Source organism: Lithobates pipiens, unplaced genomic scaffold (genome assembly GCF_037356315.1).
Source record: "Lithobates pipiens isolate NorthernLeopardFrog02 unplaced genomic scaffold, aLitPip1_a1.2 Scaffold_13, whole genome shotgun sequence".
Taxonomy (NCBI): Eukaryota; Metazoa; Chordata; class Amphibia; order Anura; family Ranidae; genus Lithobates; species Lithobates pipiens.
In genome coordinates, this window is record NW_027507718.1 from 162,105,139 (window position 1) to 162,125,322 (window position 20,184).

General features: G+C 43.3%; 1 protein-coding gene across 4 annotated transcripts in view; it reads right to left on the reverse strand.

Annotated features, from left to right (window-relative positions):
* The window catches only part of CHAF1A (chromatin assembly factor 1 subunit A), a 623,099-nt gene that overhangs the window by 126,639 nt on the left and 476,276 nt on the right, over positions 1-20,184 (reverse strand). For all 4 annotated transcript variants that reach the window (XM_077475776.1, XM_077475775.1, XM_077475778.1 and 1 more), the window contains one exon: positions 9,436-9,688. In XM_077475776.1, the coding sequence (XP_077331902.1) occupies positions 9,436-9,688 (253 nt within the window). The remainder of the gene's footprint in view (positions 1-9,435; positions 9,689-20,184) is intronic.

Genomic DNA, 20,184 nt, shown 5'->3' on the forward strand with positions numbered 1-20,184 from the left:
AAATGCAGCTTTGTGAGATCAGCCCAGATACCTGCTAACACATGCGTTTAGCCCCTCTGCCCAGCCCACCCACGTGCAGTATCAATCGATCACTGTCACTTACAAAACAACACGCATAACTGAAGCATTCGCAGTCAGGACTGATCCCTGCAACTGTTAACATTTTTTTGTAGCGATTGAAGCAGTCGCTGACAACCAGTTGCTCTTTTTGCCCGTGAGTCGCACTAGTTGTACCTGTAAATTTTGAGGCCAAAATGTCCAAACAGAGGTACACTGCTAAGGTCAGGCGTATCCAACCCCGTTCTTCTGTTGAGGTGCAAGAACCGCAGGGCTCTTGTATGGAGAGCCAGTACTAGTGCCGCTCATCCTTCTGGTGAACTGGCAAGCACCAGCAGCCTAGTATGCCCTGGTTGTTCATCCAAAACTGCAGTATCACGTGGCGAGTCCCATAAGTGAAGTTCAAGCTGCTGCGGTGGCTAGCACAAGTAGTGTCCCGCAGCCACCATGAATACAAACACAGGCCTATCAAGGCCATAGTGCCCCTTCCTGCAGAATATGGCAATCCTAATTGGGAGTCCACCATTTCTGCAGCACCCGTACTTAACCCAACTTCACTGGCCAACCCGGAATTCAGGTGGAAACAGTTGATTTTACATCACTTTGTTTTTATTCACTGTTGACAGATCTCTTTAGATCTTTTGTGGATCAAATCAATTTGTATGCTGGTCAATTCATAGCCGCTAATCCCCAGTTGACCCTTGCCAAAGATTGAAAACTTATTAGGGTTTCTGAATTTAAAACTTCCTGGGCCTATCCCTCCTCATGGGCATAACTAACCCATAACTGACCCAATAAACCATATGCCCATGTTCTCTGCATCCATGACCAGGGTTATATACAAGCAGATGCTGCGGTTAATGCATTTTAATGACAATGAATGCTGTCGTCCTCAGGGTGCCCCTGAATTTGATCAGGTCTACAAAATCCGGCCCCTCAAACCTCAAAAATAAATAAATAAGTTTTCAGCCTTTTTTTTTTTTAAAGATATTTTTTATTGCATTTTCTTAACAGACATACACAAACTCACAAAGTACAGAATGCTCCTATTCTAGCTTATAACAAGGGGGATTATGCATCATATAGACACTATACTTAGGCAGTGCAGAAATATGTCCTATAAGGGCATCAATCTTGGGAAGTTTTATAGCTTAAAACATTATAACCATGGTAAAGTTCAGCGCAGTAGAACAATACAGATTTTACTGTAAACCCTTCAATTATGGCAGTATGGGGGGAGAGGGTCAGAGGACTAGCTAGCCATCTGTCCCAGATTTTGTGGAATGATTTTTCCTCTTTTGGATATCAAAAGGTAAGCTTGTATAGAGGCAGGGACTCAGTAACCAGAAATTTTGACTTAAAAAAAAAAAAAAAAAAAAAAAAAAAAGACAAAAGGAAACCCCCTGGGGGGACTAAAGGGGCTATAACAAAAATAAGGATATAAATCGGATTTTTGTACTCACCATAAAATCCTTTTCTCTGAAGTTCATTGATGGACACCGCTCCATTAATCTTGCCCGTAGGGTTACTACGCCACCTTCAGGAGAGGACTAGGCAGAACATGTAAAAAACAGAACTGTACAGTTCCGCCCAGGGAGCGGTCACTCTGGTAATAACCCCTCAGCCTGCTTCCTGCACCTCAGTACGTCAACAAGCAGTATAACGTAAACTAATAGGAGAGAAGGATTTTACGGTGAGTACAAAAATCCTATTTTCTCTTTAGTTCATTGACGGACACAGCTCCATTAATCTTGACCATAATGATTTTCCCAAGCAGTGTCTTAACGAGGGGTGGAAACAGCAAACAACTTCACCCACAACTAGAGGTGCTCCCCAACAGAGGAGTCACCATCTGAACCAACTGCATCAGAACTTGCGGTCAACATATGCATCAGAATGCATCGACAATCAAAATGTAACTTTCTGTAACAAGAAGAGTGTAAATTGCAACATTACATTGCCACCTGCAAAACTTTGCAGCCAAAGCAGGCATCAGAAGATGCGCTTACAGCAACTTTGTAGCACTTTGTGAACGGACGACCAAGTCGCCGCCTTACACACCTGGGAGACTGACGCTTGATGTTTTAAGGCCTAAGAGGTCCCAATTGCCCTGGTGGAATGGGCCGTGACAGGTAAGGTGGGCCCCTTCAAGGCGTAAGCCTGGACCACAATCTGTCTGATCCACCTGGAAATGGTGGCCGACGAGACCACCAGCCCTTTTTTCAGACCAGCCACCGAACAGAGAATCTGACTTCTGGAAGGGGGCCGTGGCAGACAGATATACCCTTAGAGCCCGGACCACGTCCAGGGAATGGAAGGCCACCTCCTTAGGATGCGCCGGATTAGGGCACAGAGATGGTAACTCAATGTCTTCATTGAGATGGAAGGTCGAAACCACCTTTGGCAGAAAAGAAGGTTGCAGATGCCACACCACCTTATGCCTGTGGATAACCAGGGAGGGCGATTTGCAAGACAAGGCCGCCAGTTCAGAAACCCTCCTGGCAGATGTAATAGCCACTAGAAAGACCACTTTCTGAGAAAGAGTCAACAAGGGAATTTTCCTGATGTTCTCAAACGGCAGTTTCTGAAGGGCCGATAGCACCAGGTTTAGATGCCAAGGAGGTAGGGATGGTGCTCAAGGCCAAACTTCTGGTCCACTCCTGGACGCCACCCCATCTCCTCAAACATGGAGATATAAGCTTTTCACGTACGATGGTATATCTTCAGAGACTGAGATTTTTGTGCCCTCAGCATAGTGGAAATTACAGAGTCCTACAGACCTTGGTTCCTTAGCAGCTAGCTTTCAACAGCCATGCCATTAAAACCAGCGACGGTAAAACAGGATGGTTTATCGGACCTTGCGATAGGAAGTCTTTTTGCATTGGCAACCACCAAGGAGCATCCGCCACCAGGCGTACCAAGGACACCGAGGCCAATCTGGGGCAATCAGTATTACTGGGATCCCCTTAGCCTGCACTCTGCGGAGCAGACGTGGCAACAGTTTGAGTGGAGGGAAGGCATAAATCAGCCGGTACTGCTCCCATGGAGCCACCGTGACTGACGTGTTCCTCCCAAGGATCTCTTGTCCTTGAACCTCTGCACCTTGCGATTGAGCCGAGAGGCCAGAAGATTCACATCTGGTGTGCCCCACCTTAGCCAAAAAAGCCTGAACACCTCCTGAAGCAGTGACCATTCTCCTGGGTCCAGCATCTGGTGACTTATGTAGTCCGTCTGCCAGTTTTCTACTCCCGGGATGTATATGGCCTCCTTGATCGTTGACATATGCCACCGCCATGGCGTTGTCTGACTGGATTCTGATCGGACATCCTTGTATTCTCATCGACCATGTGGAGAGACATAGCCTGATCACGTGAGGCTTGAGCACATTGATCGGTAACTGGGATTCCTCCCCTCGGCCAGAGGCCCTGGGTCGATTGTACTCCCAGTACTCCACCCCAGCCAGTCAGGCTGGCGCCTGTTGTGATCACCGTCCAATGAAGAGGCAGGAACGATTTCCCGGACCGAAGGGCCGGAGATCTCAGCCACCAGAGAAGAGCTTTCCGGACTAACTGGCTCACCCTAATCTGTCGATCCAGGGATAACAGATTTTTTCCCATTTGGACAAGATGTCCTTCTGCAAGGCTCTGGTGGGAAATTGGTCATACGGTACCACCTCAGAGGCAACCATGAGGCCCAGAACTCGCATGCAGCTTCACCGCGGCTCTGAGAGTCTGCAGTTTGTCTGAAGGGAGAAACACTCTGGCTTCCACAGAGTCCAGCAGTAAGCCTAGGTACTCCTGGTGCCGAGTCGGCACTAGTAACGACTTTTTGAGGTTCAACACCCACCCAAAATCTTGTAGAGTTTGCATGCTGATCGCCACATCCTCCCTTAATTCGGAGGCGGAAGCTGCTCTCGGGAGATTGTCTGGTAATCCACGATTGTCATTCCACGTTGTCGCAACAACGCCAAAATTGGAGCAAATACCTTGGTAAAGACTCGGGGTGCTGAAGCCAGGCCAAAGGGGAGAGAAAAACTTGTAGTGGTCTTCTCCTGCAAATCGCAGAAACCTTGGATGCCTGAGGCATATGGGTATGTGCAGGTACGCGTCCTGGCTATCCAGAGACGCCAGGGAGTTCCCCTGATGGAGGTGCAGCGACTACAGAGCGAACTGATTCCATTCTGAATCTCTGTACTCTCACAAAGCAATTGAGGGCTTTTAGGTCCAGGATTGGATGTACCCCTTCCTTTTTGGGGACTACAGATTGGAGTAGAATCCCTGAAATCTTTCAGTTTCTGAAACAGGCACTATCATCCCGCAGCTGAGCAGGTCCTTTGCTGCCCCAAATAGGGTCTCCTGGCGAGCGGGGAGTAAGGGTATGCTGGAGGGAAAATCTGTTTGGTGGCCAAGAGAGGAACTATCTTGTAGCCTGATGAAATCAGTTTGCAGACCCATTGGTCGAGAGGCTCACCGAGCTGCAAACTCTTGAAGGCGACCCCCACCCGTGTGTCGGGCAGGGGCAAACCTTCATGCAGTAGCACTTTTGCTCGGAGGTTTGCGAGGCCAGGGACACTTCTGTCCCTCAGTAGTCACGCTGTCGGACTGGGAGCGTTTACCTGAGGTTCCGGGCGGACGCAAAAGCCTCTTGAGCAGAAAAGGAGGGCCCCTGCCTGCAGCATGGCTCCTTACCCTTCCTGGACATTGGGAGCAACCTGCTCTTTCCACCTGTGACATTCTTAATAATGTCATCCAGTGAGGCTCCAAATAGCCGCTCACTAAGAAAGGGCAAATCCGTCAAGGCTTTTATTAGATGCCTGGTCCGCAGACCAGCATTTCAGCCAGATCAAGAGTTGCAGCACCACTGCTGATACTGATGCTCTGGAGAGCAAGGGAAGTGTATCCAGGGCCGTGTCAGAGACATACTTAAAGCGGTTTTGTACTCAAAATTGCAACTTAATGTTATTTAAATCACTTTGGACCATAGATCCTGAAATGACATTTTAAAAAAATTATTATGCAGTAATTACCTTTTAGCATTAATTATTACAATGACTTCCGGGCTCTCCTCCCGTGGGAGTAGGCGTGTTTATCGCCTTTCCCCGGCTTCGCAAAGACCCATGGGAGCTTTGTTAGATTCTTCCCAAGAATCAGTGGGGGACGCAGTCATGCCGAAATCTCGTGAGATCTCGGAAGGAAGACGCCGGTCACGTGACGCCGCCGCCCGTTGTGATGGCAACCTGAAATTCTACGGCGCTGCTCACTGATATCACTGAGCATGCGCGGGATCGAGCGGTGAATGCTGGGATCACAGCATTCACTGCATCCATGAAATCAGTGGTTGTGGGCTTCAAATGCCCACAAGCAAAATGGAAACCGCCGGGAGGAATTTTTTATAAGTTTACCTCATGGATGAAATCGGCAAGCAAGGGATATAAAACCAGCAAGAAGTGAGTGATAGAATAATAGTATAAACGTATATCAATGAGACACACAAAAAGAAAATTATAGGTCAGCGGAATCCCGCTTTAAGGCCGTGCAGTAACTGGTCTGCTAGTTCCATGCAGACTGGAGGAGACTGCTGCTTCTCCAATTCACGGTGCAATAGCCCACTCAGTAAGGGGCTGTGACATCAGGATACCTACATAAACATACATGTATATGGTCAGTAAACGTTTTTCAAAATTGAATAGTGCTTGTATCTGGATAAATTAATCTGTGTATGCATATATTTTGTATGTATCTACATCTTTATGAATTGTAGATTGCATACATTTCGCCAACACTTGCTTCTGACGAAAAGGAACTACGCCCCTAAAAACCTTGAAACGTGGTGAGCTTGAGCTTCACTATGCATATTTGCACATCAGTGCTGTAAATAGTGGTTTGATTATGCTTTTCTAATCTATGACATCAATTTAGCATGCAGTTTTGACAAAAGTTTTGATGTATTCATATGTTTTAGAGTTATGGCCCAAGTCCCCAATGCAAATGCAGTGAGCCGGCTGCATGAGAGGCATTTTCCGTATGCCCTCCCTGATCACCCCAAAGTAGTTGTGGTGTCTGTGGAAAATGCAGATATAGGCGTGACACCCGCTATTATTGTCCCTCCTGTCCTGGCCAACCTGGTCTTTGGATTGGTAAATATTTTGAACGCTACCACACACACTAGTGGAGTATTAGCGTAAAGTACAGCACTGCACGGTCTAGGACACACTTCCACAGGGTCTCCAAAGATGCCATCGCATTTTGAGAGACCCAAACCTGGGACCGTTACAAATAAAATAATATATATATATATATATATATATATATATATATATATATATATATATATATACACACACACACACACACACACACACACATATATATATATCGATCTATATCTATAGATACATATAGATCTATAGCTATATAATAAGAAAGCCAAAAATAGTTGTTGTTCTGCTCTATTTTCTGCTGGATTTTTTAACTGCAATATTTTATTGTTACTATGTTTTATCATGTCTGCTTTTCAGGTATGCAATTCTTTTATACTGTACTGTTTACTGTGTTATAGTTAACCATTAGTTTCTTCCCAGGTATGCCATTCAGCTGCAGCACTGAATCATCTTGACAGCAACAGCGTTTGCTCTCACGATATGTAAATCAGCGACTGCAGGAGGTGATTTCACCAGCACAGTTAAACAAAACAAAAAAAAAAAAAAACAAACACTGATAAATCTTTCATTCAGCACACGGGCTGCATGAAAAAAAAAAAAAAAAAAAAAAAAAAAAAAAAATAAAAAAAAAACAGAACATTACAATATATGCCCAACGAGGATCAGAAACGTACTGGTATGTTGCTGGACTTTGAGTGGTTAAGCCAGAATGCTGCCTGCAGGTTTAGGTATCATCTTGGAATAGTTCTTTTCAGCCAGCGGTCGGCTTTCATGTAAAAGCAATCCTAGCAGCTAGCCGCTAGACCCCCCCCCCCCCCCAATCTTCCATGGTTTTCTCAGGCTCTCCTGTCCCACTGGGGAACCCGAGAATGCAGCAGGTGGTTCTGCCAGCTGACCACAGAGCTAATCAAAGACCAGATTGGGGGGCGTGGTCTCGGCATGGAGGAGTGAAGGACGCACCTTCCCTGGGCTCCCTGTCCGCGGCTCCTAAGCCGCTCACCCGCACAGATTTACCACACATTCCAGCTTCTGAGCTCTGCCCATACAGCCAGGGAGGTGGTACCACAGATCTGTGATCTCCGCAGCCCGTATGGAACAGTTCCTGGTACCGATAAAGCTGGCAGCTTCCACTCCAAACCCAGCTAAGATGGCACCAGCAACAGCCACGAGGACGGAGCCCGGCTCGCCTGCAGGAGGGGCTGAGAAACATGATCGCGGTAATCATATGCTCCCGATCTCCCCATGTAGCAATCTCTCCCCTGCCTTGCCCACTCTGTCCCTCACATCGCTCGGCAGTCCAGGAGGGGAGCCCAGTGGCTCCATGCAGTGGGTTTGCACAAGGCACTCAGTCCTCCCAGCACTTCTTACCAGGCGCACCTCTTCCCCTTACACAACTACATGCCACAGTGTGTGTCACTCCTCTGGCTTTGCCCTCACATGAGCCCTCTCCCTGGCTCTGTAATGACCAAGCATTATGGGCACTCCTGCAAAAGCTACCCACCAGAGATGACTTGGATTCTGTGGCTTCCAGAATGGAGGCGGCACTTTGGAGAAATTGTGGGGATTAAACAAGCAGCAGAAGTGACCGCCCAAGTCTCCATACTGGAAACACTGCAGCCCTCCGTCATTATGTCTCCGGCCTACAAGTTACACTTGAGGAGGCAGCAGACCAGATTGCACAGCTACATCTATTAATGGACGACCTGGAAAAGACCCATTGGCGAGCAGTGGTAGCTGACATTAACAAGGTGGCTGGGCTTCACCTGGACATGGTTCCATTAGTATTTCTTCTGGGTATCACTGATAATCTGGCTACTACTAAACATACCAAGTTGTTTCTATTTTATGCTGCTTACTAAGCCAGGAAGGTTATTTTATCCAGGTGGAAGCTCCCTGACCCCCCCTATGCCTTTGGCTTGGAAGGCCCTGATAAACAATGTGCTACCTTTATATGAGTTTACTTATATGGGACGTAACTGTAGACAAAAAAAATTGATAACATCTGGGCATCGTGGACAGAGGCTAGGCACATTACTGTATAAATAATTACTGGATCTTTCTTTGTTGACATGGGAGCCTGTGCTACTTTGTCATATTTGAGCCCCCTTTCCCTAGGGTTATGTCTGCCCCTTTGTGGGTACCGCTGCACCTTATGGGTGGTAGCCTCCAGTTCCTTCCTCTTTCCCTCCTCCTCCTAGGTTTCCTGTGCAGTCATGATCCTGCTGGTTTGCCACACCCATTTCCCCCCGCACACAGTGCCTTGTTTAAAATAAGTATATAGAATGTGTGTCGTTACTGCAGGATCCAAGTAGTCATCAAAAAGTCACTGGGTCATGCCGTCACCGACTTTTTTTTATTTATTTTTTTAAGTATGCATTATCAAAACTCTTCCTATTAACCACTCCCCCCCCACAATCTCAGATCGGCAGGAGGGCTCTGTGATTGGCCCTCCTGATCACATGACGGCCGTGTCCAATCATGGCCATCATGTGATGTAAACAAACAGCCGGTTGCTAGGCAATCAGCTCCTCCTCTCCTCACACAGAAGTCATCGCTGAGAGGAGAGCAGATCGCTGCAGCCGGCTGATGATCAGTGAGTATGAGCTGTTTTTTTACAGCTTTTTACTCACTGATCAGCAGCCTAGTGTAAACACACCACACAGTATAAACACAGTCCCCACATATGTCCCCAAAACATACATGTCCCCAAATAATAAAAACACATGTCCCCCACATATGTCCCACTAAAATCACATGTCCCAATGATTATCTGCACACATATGTACGTGATCACCTGCACACATGTACATGATCATTTGCGTACATATGTCCGTGATCACACAAACCAATTATTATACACTTAACGGAATTTTTTTTACCAAAAACATGTAGCAGAAAACATTTTGGCTTAAATTTATGACAATTTGATTTTATTGGATTTCTTTTAAAATAGAAAAAAGAAAATATTGTTTTTTTCCAAATTTCCGCTTTTTTGGCGCTTATATCGCAAAAAAAAAAACGAGTCGTGAATAAATACCACCAAAATAAAGCTCTATTTGTGCGAACAAAATGATAAAAATTTCATTTGGGTACAGTGTAGCATGACCGCGCAATTGTCACTGAAAGCGCTAGAGCGATGAAAGCTGAAAATTGGGCTGGGAAGGAAGGGGGCGAAAGTGCCCTGTATTGTAGTGGTTAAAGTTATGTCAATAACTTACTTTCTCTGTCTTCTAGTCTTCGACTGGAATTGCATTCTAGAACCATCTCTTCCTCAATGGGGACGACCATATCCAACACACAAGCAGAAAATTTTTGGAGGAAAGGAATCTCTTCTGTACTACCTCCCAACCATACACATCCAATCAAGATGGGCTTGATCACATTAATTTTCCTCCCTTTTGATTGCAGTTCATCCCATTCCTTTGCTTTGAGTTTTTGACGTACTTTCTGATTTTCAGGGTTTTTACACTCCTAGAAGTCATAAAAGTAACAGTAGAAGATCTGTGAATTGTATCTTTAAAATGTTCTATATAGAATATATACACATACACACAGGTTTCTGCACTTGTTGAGTTTAATTTTTAAAGGGATAGATCAGCAGCTCATACAGTTTCTGACTGCGCTTTCTTTAGCAGCGCAGCTTTTGTCAGCTGTCCCACAATGCAATGGAGAGTATTTCCAATTTAAAATAGTATTAAACCAAAAACAAAACATATTGGAGCCTACCAATTGTTAGATGTGATGGCTGCATTAGGTTTCTTTTTTCAGTATTGCCTTTATTTTCATCTTGTGATTCTGCAAATAAGCCTGTTTTTCAGCAGAAAAGGCTCAGCAGAACAAAACTATCAGAATGTTGAGACAAACCATTTACCACTGACAGGGGTGCTTACAATGATCAGCTTTTATTCATGTAAACCTTTATCCCAAAAGAAAAAGACAAACTGTTGCTGTAACTGCATTGTGAGTTGGTGTGCCTTCAATTTGTTGTTATCAATATAACAATCCCCCACGTCCCAGACTGACAAGGCCGGTAGAACACAATGACTTAGTGGGAGGTATTCCCCCATCAACACTGACTGTATGGTTAAATAAAAATGCTCCATCTATGGCCACCTTTAGAGAGTTGTCACAAGAAAAAAATGTCCCTACGGGAAGGTCTGCCCTTTATTTCTGTTCTGGTAACAACTGTCCCCAGGACAAAGGATACATCACCAAAAACTTAAAGTGGTTGTAAACCCTCCCTCACAACTTTGTCCCATGCAAATCAGCATAAAAAAACCCTAATGAACACTGCTTGTAGATATCTCCTTACTTGTTGTAATCCTTGTTGTTCTGTAGAATGAAGTCACTGAGCATGCCCAGATCTACCCCGATTTAAGGCACACTCTCTATGTCTTATCTAGCTGTTATCAGGACTTCCTACAGCACAACACTGAACTCTGCTAATCACTCAGAGCTTCCTCCTACACACCATGTGACCATACATACAGTCTAAACTGCAGCCATTACTGCAGTCTTATCAGCTGAAGCTGATAAGTGAAAGGGAAACAGACATTGGCACAAGTAAATACTATGAAATAAACAAGTAAGCTATGAACAGGGAAGCAGGGTTGCCATAGAAATGTTGGCTTGAGAAGGAGGCTTGGTTAACAGTACAGAAAGTGCTCAATTTAAGGGCGGAAATGCACTCTACTGTGGACTCAGAAAACAATACTTAAGACGGCGCTGCCTAACCCCTGGAAACAAGTTTTTTTTAAAGTTTCTTTAAACAGTAATATGCAATTTGGGCTGGATTACAGTGGCTATAGTATGATAATTACTTATTATAATGGACTAAATGAAAAGAAGCATCCGTGGGAGTTTACTTCCTCTAAGGGTTCACAACAGCTCATTTTTTTAACAATGACCATACTGCATCTTCATTTTCACTGAGGTTTTTTTCCATTAGAGAAACAATTGTACCATTAACATTTTTGTAAAAAAAAGCAAACAGAAAACCATTTATTGGATAAGAAACCCCAACGTGGCCCCTGTTCACTGCCTTGCAACCTAGGTCACTGTTACCGAGCTTATTTCAGTTTGCTCAGTGTGGTTTCAAATCTGCCAACAACATTTCACATTTACAAAGCAGAAGTCGCACTCATTTTCTCTAGTACACTTCCAAAGAAAATACAGAAAAATTACAGATTATGAAAACACAAGACCACAATTTTTTAGGCGGACCCAAATGGACAATCCATACAGTTCTATGGAGTGATGGATGTCAGTGGTGACATTTCTGCTGACATCCGATCTGCTCCGCTTCATTCAGATGGATGGAAACCCTATTTTACCATCAGACTGTCGGATCGGATGAAAAAAAAAAAAAAACGGACAGGTGGATCCGTTTTAATCCGATCCCCCCAACGCGGAGAGCGGCGATCTGACAGGCCCATCTCTCCACAGTGAGCAGAGATGAACCTGTCATCTGCCGGCTCAGTGGGCATCAACGGATCGATCCCCGCTGAGCAAACGGAGCCCATCAAAAACAGACATTATGAGTGAAAGGGGCCTTAGACACTTAAAATATCTAGCCATGCACAAATCCAACCAGAGCCCCAACAATAATAAGTTGTTACACCGAGTGTCTTACATCTATGACCCCCAGGCAAAATCCAGTCTGCAGCTAGGGTCGTTGGTATATCTTCCTGCTGTGCTATCACAAACAGCAGAAAGTGAGGGGGGGCCCCAGATGTGGGCGGGAGAGGGTTCGACACTAAGATAAGGGGGTACCCTGATGTAACCTTTCTCAATAGCTCAAGTTTATTTGGAATTTATTTGCTCCATTTTACTGAGGTTCATTCTCTGTTTTAACCAAATTGTGCTGAATAAAAAAACAAAAGCGCCAAAAAAACGAAACTGAAATTATATTTATTCATTTACAACAGTGGTCTCAAAACCTCTTAGTATGAGGGCATTGAGATTGACTTCCTTTTGGGTGCATCAATGACACTGGGTTTCAGAGTCACTGCTGCTACAAAATGTTATGCTGCTGACATCCCAGATGAGTTGCTGTTCCCAGAGGATGCCTGTTACCGGGCAACATGTTGGGTGAAGCCACATCTGTGACGTTGGCACACACGGTGAATCCCATGGCCAGGCTTGTAAAGTTGTATACCACGCGTGGATGCTTTATACAATGCAAGTGCAATAATCAACACCTTCCTGGCCAGCCTATAGCAGATTGACGGCTTGGTGGGACATGCCTCCTGAGGGGATGTCATAGGACATCCTTTCAGAAGGGGTCGCACACAGCAGTGTGATCTGTTACCAGCTGTGTCCACCGGACACAATTGATAACGGATCAGTGTACCAGCTGGCTGCCGTTACCATGTGACCAATCACAACAGGTCACATAACAGTTGTAAACAATAGATGGCTTCACTGCCATCCATTGGGTTGCTAGCTGTGATCGGTCAATGTGATCACATGGTAAGACAATGATCACAATGACCAGATCTGTACCATGTGATTGGTTAAAGCTAATCACACCTAATTGCAACAAAACAAACAAACTGAATAAATCAGTTTCACTGCTATAAACAATGTGTAAAAAAAAATAAAAAAATAAAAAATAATTACTTCCCCAGAGTTGTACAATGTTACTATGGCAACATTATATTGCTCTGGTCACAGTGTGTTACCATTTAAGCCCCGGACCATTTGGCTGGCCAAAGCCCAGAGCACTTTTTGCGATTCGCACTGCGTCGCTTTAACTAACAATTGTGTGGTTGTGCAATGTGGCTCCCAAACAAAATTGACGTCCTTTTTTCCCAACAAATAGAGCTTTCTTTTGGTGATATTTGATCACCTTTGCAGTTTTTTTTGCGCCATAAACAAAAATGAGTGGCAAATTTGAAAAAAAAATAATGTAAAAAGGTATGTGGCGCTACCTCACCTATCTGAAAACTACAAATAAAAGTGAAAATACATAATAAATAAGTGCAAAAATGAGCAAGAATAAATACAATAACAATGTGCAAATAGCTGAAGTGCAAACAATGCAAAAAGTGCAATAAAAACCACACTTATAATACATGCAATGTAAATTTAAAGCTACATCATATTCCACATCTAATAAAGCTGGCAAAAAATTAGCTCAACAACTTAAAGGTATACAAACTAAATCTAAAATTATTAGAGGTCGACCGATATGGGTTTTTCTCTGGCCGATGCCGATATTTAGAAATCATGGCGGCCGATAGCCGATATATGATGCCGATTTTTTTTGGGCCGATATGTTAGGCCGATTTTATTTTATTTCTTTATTTTTTTCCTTTTTTATATATTATTTTTTTTTTAATCCCCCTTGATCTAACACACCTTTCCCACTGGGGCGTTTTTCAGGTGCTTTTGGGCTAAAAATAGCGCCTGTAAAGTGCCTGCAAAATGGCTCCCATGCAGTCTGTGTGAAAGACAGAGTGCTTTCACACTGAGGCGATGCGCTGGCAGGATCTTAAAAAAAAAGTCCTGCAAGCAGCACGTTTGGAGTGGTGTACACCGCTCCTCCACCACTCCTGCCCATTGATATGAATGGGCACCACTGCCGAAGTGCATGCAATGCGATTTGGCAGCAGTGCTTCATGGGCACATTTAACCTCTTCCTTGGCCGCTAGCTGGGTTATATGTGCCCCACTAGCAGCCAAATAGCACCGCTAAAATGATGGTAAAGAGCCGCTAAAACTTGCGTTTTACCATCAACGCCCGCCGCTCCAGTGTGAAAGCAGTCTTCATAAGTGATACAGAAAATTTCTTACATTTTAAACATTTATTAAACAACACAAACCTCCAGTTTACTTGTATGTATGATTTAGATAAAAAAAAAAAAAAAAACCTATGTATTAAATAAAAACAGGTAGTCAAAACTTTTGGACAAAAAAAAAAAAAAAAAAAAATGGGCTAACTTTACTGTTTTTATTTTATTTTTATTTTTTAGTGTATTTTTTTCCCAAAAAAATGCATTTGAAAGACCTCTGTGCAAATGCCGTGTGACATAAAATATTGCAACAACCGCTATTTTATTCCCTAGGATCTCTGCTAAAAAAATATATATAATTTTTGGGGGGTCTAAGTGATTTTCTGGCAGAAAATACAGGATTTTTACTTGTAAGCAAAAAGTGTCAGAAAAGATTTAGTCTTTAAATGGTTAAACTGAGAACTTCTACACACAGAGATGACTTCATTCATTCAAGTGTAAACATTGTATCATTTTGTTCTTTTCTTGGCAGGCTGCCCAGAAAGGAGGAAAGAGGTTTCTATGACGACTCAGGCAACTTACACTGACTTCTATACAGAAGTCATTTCAAAGTCCCGCTGTAGTTCTAAATCGGCTTTTTATCAGCACAATCGGCCGATGCCGATTAATTAAAAAATGGCAAATATCGGCCGGCCGATATATCGGTCGACCTCTATTAATTATCTCTTCCATCCACACTCAAAAGATAAAATTATCTACTCCACAAGATATAACAAATGCTTTTAGTGACTAAGTGCTCATGCACAAGGACGTTTTAAAAAAACTGGCTGCAAAGCTAGCTCCGATGCCTGGAAAAATCGCTAAAAATGCGATTTTTACCGCAATTTGCATTGGCGTTTTTGCACGTTTTTTTTTGCGTTAAGTAGCGTTTTTAAAGAAACACATCTCTTGGCTATAGCACTCAGAAAACAAAGAAAATATGTTGCGCGTTTTCCCGCGATTTGCGTTTTTACAGCTCTAGCTCCGCGCCACGGAACGCACTGGTCCTGGGTTTTTTTTACAGCTTAAAAACGCCTATGCGATTTGCAGCTTAAAAACGCCTAGGTGGGCACGAAGCCATAGACTAACATGGACAGGCGTTTTTAAGCTGCAAAAAACGCTCAAAAAAGCAGCTGTAAAAATGTCCGTGTGCATGAGGCCTTACAGTGATCTTTATAATCTCCATACAGATGCTTCCACTCACCAACCGTCCCTGGAGGAAATTGATACGTTTCTTAACCAAATTAACCTACCTACCCTAACTGAATCCCAATTAACTTAAACACACCATTCTCCACCACAGAAATTCTTGCAACTATTGCATCTTTACCAAACAATAAAGCTCTGGGTCCCCATGGTCTCTTGGGGGAATACTTTAAAAAATTCTCCACATATCTGAGAAAATTCTTCAATACAGCTGCATTGTTTTCTAATTTCCCAACAGAATCGTTATCAGCACTCATTGTCACGCTCCCGAAACCTGGGAAAGATCCAACCTCACCCCAAAATTTCAGACCAATTTCCCTACTTAACCTTGATCTAAAAATGTATGCTAAAACTATAGCTAGACACCTGGTTTCCATTGTGCCTGCTCCGATACATAAAGATCAATCTGGCTTCATTAAAGGGAGATCGTCTCCTGATGCAACACGACGAATGATGGCTTTAATTCATCATGTGGAGTCTAGTGGAACGCCTTCTCTGCTTCTCTCTTTGGATGCAGAGAAGGCGTTCGATCGGGTTCAGTGGACATAGCTACAAAAGGTCCTAATAAAATTCGGTTTTAAAGGATTACATATAAAATGCTATCATGGCACTATACACTCACCCATCGGCTCAGGTATTTTCCGCCAATATGCTTTCCCAACCATTCCACATATCAAATGGTACACGCCAAGGTTGCCCACTATCACCTTTAACCACTTCAGGACCGCCGTATTGCCAATGTACGTGAACACAATGGCACAGGCAGGCACAATCACGTAGATGTACGTGCCTGCCTTCCAGCGGGTGGGGGGTCCGATCGGACCCCCTCCCGTTGGATACGACGGTCCGGTTCGCTCCAGGAGCGCTCCGTGATGAGGGGATGGCCGTTGGTTTTCGGCCACCCCCTCTGGATCGCTCCTGGCCAATGAGAAGCTTCCTCCCACTGTGTATTGCTTACACAGGAAGGAGGAAGTGATGTCATTCTCCTCGGGGCGGTCTTTTTGACCGGACTACGAGGAGAAGACTAATAGTAAGTGTGCACCAACACTACACTGACATGTAGGTACACACAGGCACACAAACCCCCAATAATGGTTTTAACCCCCTGAGTTAACCCTTTCACCCCCTTTTGCCAGTGTCACTAAGCGATCATTTTTCTGATCGCTGCATAAGTGTCGCTAGTGTCGCTAGGTAGCTAGTTATTTTTTTAGGTTCACCGCCAGGTTTTTATATCGCTAGGTACCCCGATATACTACCCAATAATGGTTTTAACCCCCTGATTTCCGCTAGTTAACCCTTTCACCCCTTTTGCCAGTGTGACTAAGCGATCGTTTTTCTGATCGCTGCATTAGTGTCGCTACAGTCGCTAGGTAGCTAGTTATTTTTTTAGGTTCACCGCCAGGTTTTTATAGCACTAGGTACCCCGATATACTACCCAATAATGGTTTTAACCCCCTGATTGCCGCTAGTTAACCCTTTCACCCCCTTTTGCCAGTGTCACTAAGCGATAATTTTTCTGATCGCTGCATCAGTGTCGCTAGGTAGCTAGTTATTTTTTTAGGTTCACCGCCAGGTTTTTATAGCGCTAGGTACCCCGATATACTACCCAATAATGGTTTTAACCCCCTGATTGCTGCTAGTTAACCCTTTCACCAGCGATCACAGTATAAGTGTCACTGGTGACGCTGGTTAGCCAGTTAGTTATTTAGGTTCCCCGTCAGGTTTTTATATAGCGCCAGGGACCCCCATATACTACCTAATAAAAATTTGAACCCCCTGATTGCCCCTAGTTAACCCTTTCACCACTGATCACCGTATAAGTGTTACGGGTGACTCTGGTTAGTTTGTTTTTTATAGCATCAGGGCACCCACCATTTATTACCCAATAAAGGTTTAACCCCCTGATCACCCGGCGGGTGATATCAATTAGGTTTTAGGGTCAGGGTCTGCGTCGCCCCAGGCAGCGCTAGGTTAGTGCCAGTACCGCTAACACCCACACGCAAAGCATAAACCTCCCGTAGTGGTATAGAATCTGAACAGATCAATATCTGATCTGATCAGATCTATACTAGCGTCCCCAGCAGTTTAGGGTTCCAAAAAAACGCATTGTTAGCGGGATCAGCCCAGATACCTGCTAGCACCTGCGTTTTGCCCCTCTGCCCAGCCCACCCAAGTGCAGTATCGATCGATCACTGTCACTTACAAAACACTAAACACATAACTGCAGTGATCGCAGAGTCAGGCCTGATCCCTGCCATCGCTAACAGGTTTTTTGGTAGCATTTTATATTTAAATCCGGAAGGCAGTGCTTGGTTTTCGGAGTCCCGTACGTGGCTAGGCTCCCAAAAAGTCCCCCACATGTGGTATCCCCGTACACGGGAGAAGCAGCAGAATTTATTTTGGGGTGTAATTTGACTTCTGCCCATAGCATGTGTGAGCAATATATCATTTAGTGACAACTTTGTGCAAAAAAAAAAAAAAGTTTGTAATATTCCCGCAACTTTTGGCAAAATATAAAATATTCCATGGACTCAACATGCCTCTCAGTAAATAGCTTGGGGTGTCTACTTTCCAAAATGGGGTCATTTGGGGGGGTTTTGTGCTATTTTGGCATTTTATGGCCTCGAAACTGTGATAGGTAGTGAGGAGTTAAATCAAAAATTTGCACCCTTAGAAATCCTGAAGGTGGTGATTGGTTTTCGGGGTGCCGTGCGCGACTAGACTCCCAAAAAGTCCCACACATGTGGTATCCCCATATTCGGGAGAAGTAGCGGAATATATTTTGGGGTGCAATTCCACATATAACCATGGCATGTGTGAGCAATATATCATTTAGTGACAACTTTGTGCAAAAAAAAAAAGTTTGTAATATTCCCGCAACTTGTGGCAAAATATAAAATATTCCATGGACTCAACATGCCTCTCAGTAAATAGCTTGGGGTGTCTACTTTCCAAAATGGGGTCATTTTGGGGGGTTTTGTGCTATTTTGGCATTTTATGGCCTTCGAAACTGTGATAGGTAGTGAGGAGTTAAATCAAAAATTTGCACCCTTAGAAATCCTGAAGGTGGTGATTGGTTTTCGGGGTGCCGTGCGCGACTAGACTCCCAAAAAGTCCCACACATGTGGTATCCCCATATTCGGGAGAAGTAGCGGAATATATTTTGGGGTGCAATTCCACATATAACCATGGCATGTGTGAGCAATATATCATTTAGTGACAACTTTTTGTAAAAAAAATTTTTTTTTTTGTCATTATTCAATCCCTTAGTACAAAAAAAATAAATATTCAATGGGCTCAACATACCCATCAGCAATTTCCTTGGGGTGTCTACTTTCCAAAATGGGGTCATTTGGGGGGGATTTGTACTGCCCTGCCATTTTAGCACCTCAAGAAATGAGATCGGCAGTCATAAATTAAATGCTGTGTAAATTCCAGAAAATGTACTCTAGTTTGTAGACGCTATAACTTTTGCGCAAACCAAAAAATATACGCTTATTGACATTTTTTTTACTAAAGACATGTGGCTGAATAAATTTTGCCCTCAATGTATGACTAAAATTTAGTTTATTCGATTTTTCTTATAACAAAAAGAAGAAAATATCTTTTTTTTTTTTCAAAATTTTCGCTCTTTCCATTTATATCGCAAAAAAAAAAAAAACGCAGAGGCAATCAAATACCATCAAAAGAAAGCTCTATTTGTGGGAAGAAAAGGACGCAAATTTCGTTTGAGTGCAATATTGCATGACCGCGCAATTACCAGTTAAAGCAGCGCAGTGCGAAATTGCAAAAAGACCTCTGGTCCTTAAGGTGTTTATTGGTCCGGAGCTGAAGTGGTTAATTTGGCAAGGGAACCCTTAGCTGAACATATACGCAAGAACTCTAAGATTACGGGTATAACCTTGAGTTCCACCTCTCATAAAATTAGTCTTTTTGCGGATGATATAATTCTTATTTTAACAAACTCTACTTCATCACTAGCCACAGCTTGTGAAACATTGGACTGGTTTAGTCGGATATCCCTATACAAACTAAATACAACCAAATCACATATATTAGATCTACAATTGGACGCTACCACTAGACACCTCCTACAAGCCCAATACCCTTTTACATGGTCTGAAGATAATATTTCTTATTTGGGAATACAACTCACAAGATCTACAAAACACCTTTTTAAGGCAGATTATAAACCCCTTCTGAATAAATTGCGTATAGAATCCCAGATCACTAAATTGGAACTTTCGTGGTCCGGCAGATTAGCTGTGTTCAAAATTATGCATTTGCCCCAAATCCTTTACCTATTTAGAACGTTACCTATCCCCATTCCTAAATACTTCCTCACATCCCTTCAAAGGTTACTCAACCAATGTATCTGACACGGAACAAAACCTAGATGTGCTCACTCTAAACTAAGAAACCATAAATTGGCGGGAGGATCGGGATCTATTGATTTCAAAGATTACTATATAGCAGTAATAATTGATCAAACCAAAGAGGAGTAACATTGAACATACCTTTCTACTAAGTCCTTGATTAAAGGACTGGCTTCCGAGTACTCCACTGGGGACTAAATTACCCAAAGATTTACCTCCTACCATGATAGCCACGACCAAAGCTTGGAAAATTTTAAATCAAGAAATACATTGTGAACCAAATATACAACAAATATCGATCCCTATCGAATCTTTACATCATTTATCATTATCACATGACCTATCACTACAACATTGGTCTCAAAAAGGCATCAAATACATAACCCAACTTCTTATAGGTACACATACGCAACCCTTTTCTGTCCTAGAAAAACAATTTAACTTATTGCATTCAGACATCTCTACATATGCCCTCCTACAACAATCCCTAAATAAACTCAAATTTCCTTTATACAATATCTCGCCAACAATATAAGAGTTTAACTCTTCCTCACCCCACAAAAAGGAATTTCCTTAATATATAATATCCTACACCTCAAAAGTATTTTCAC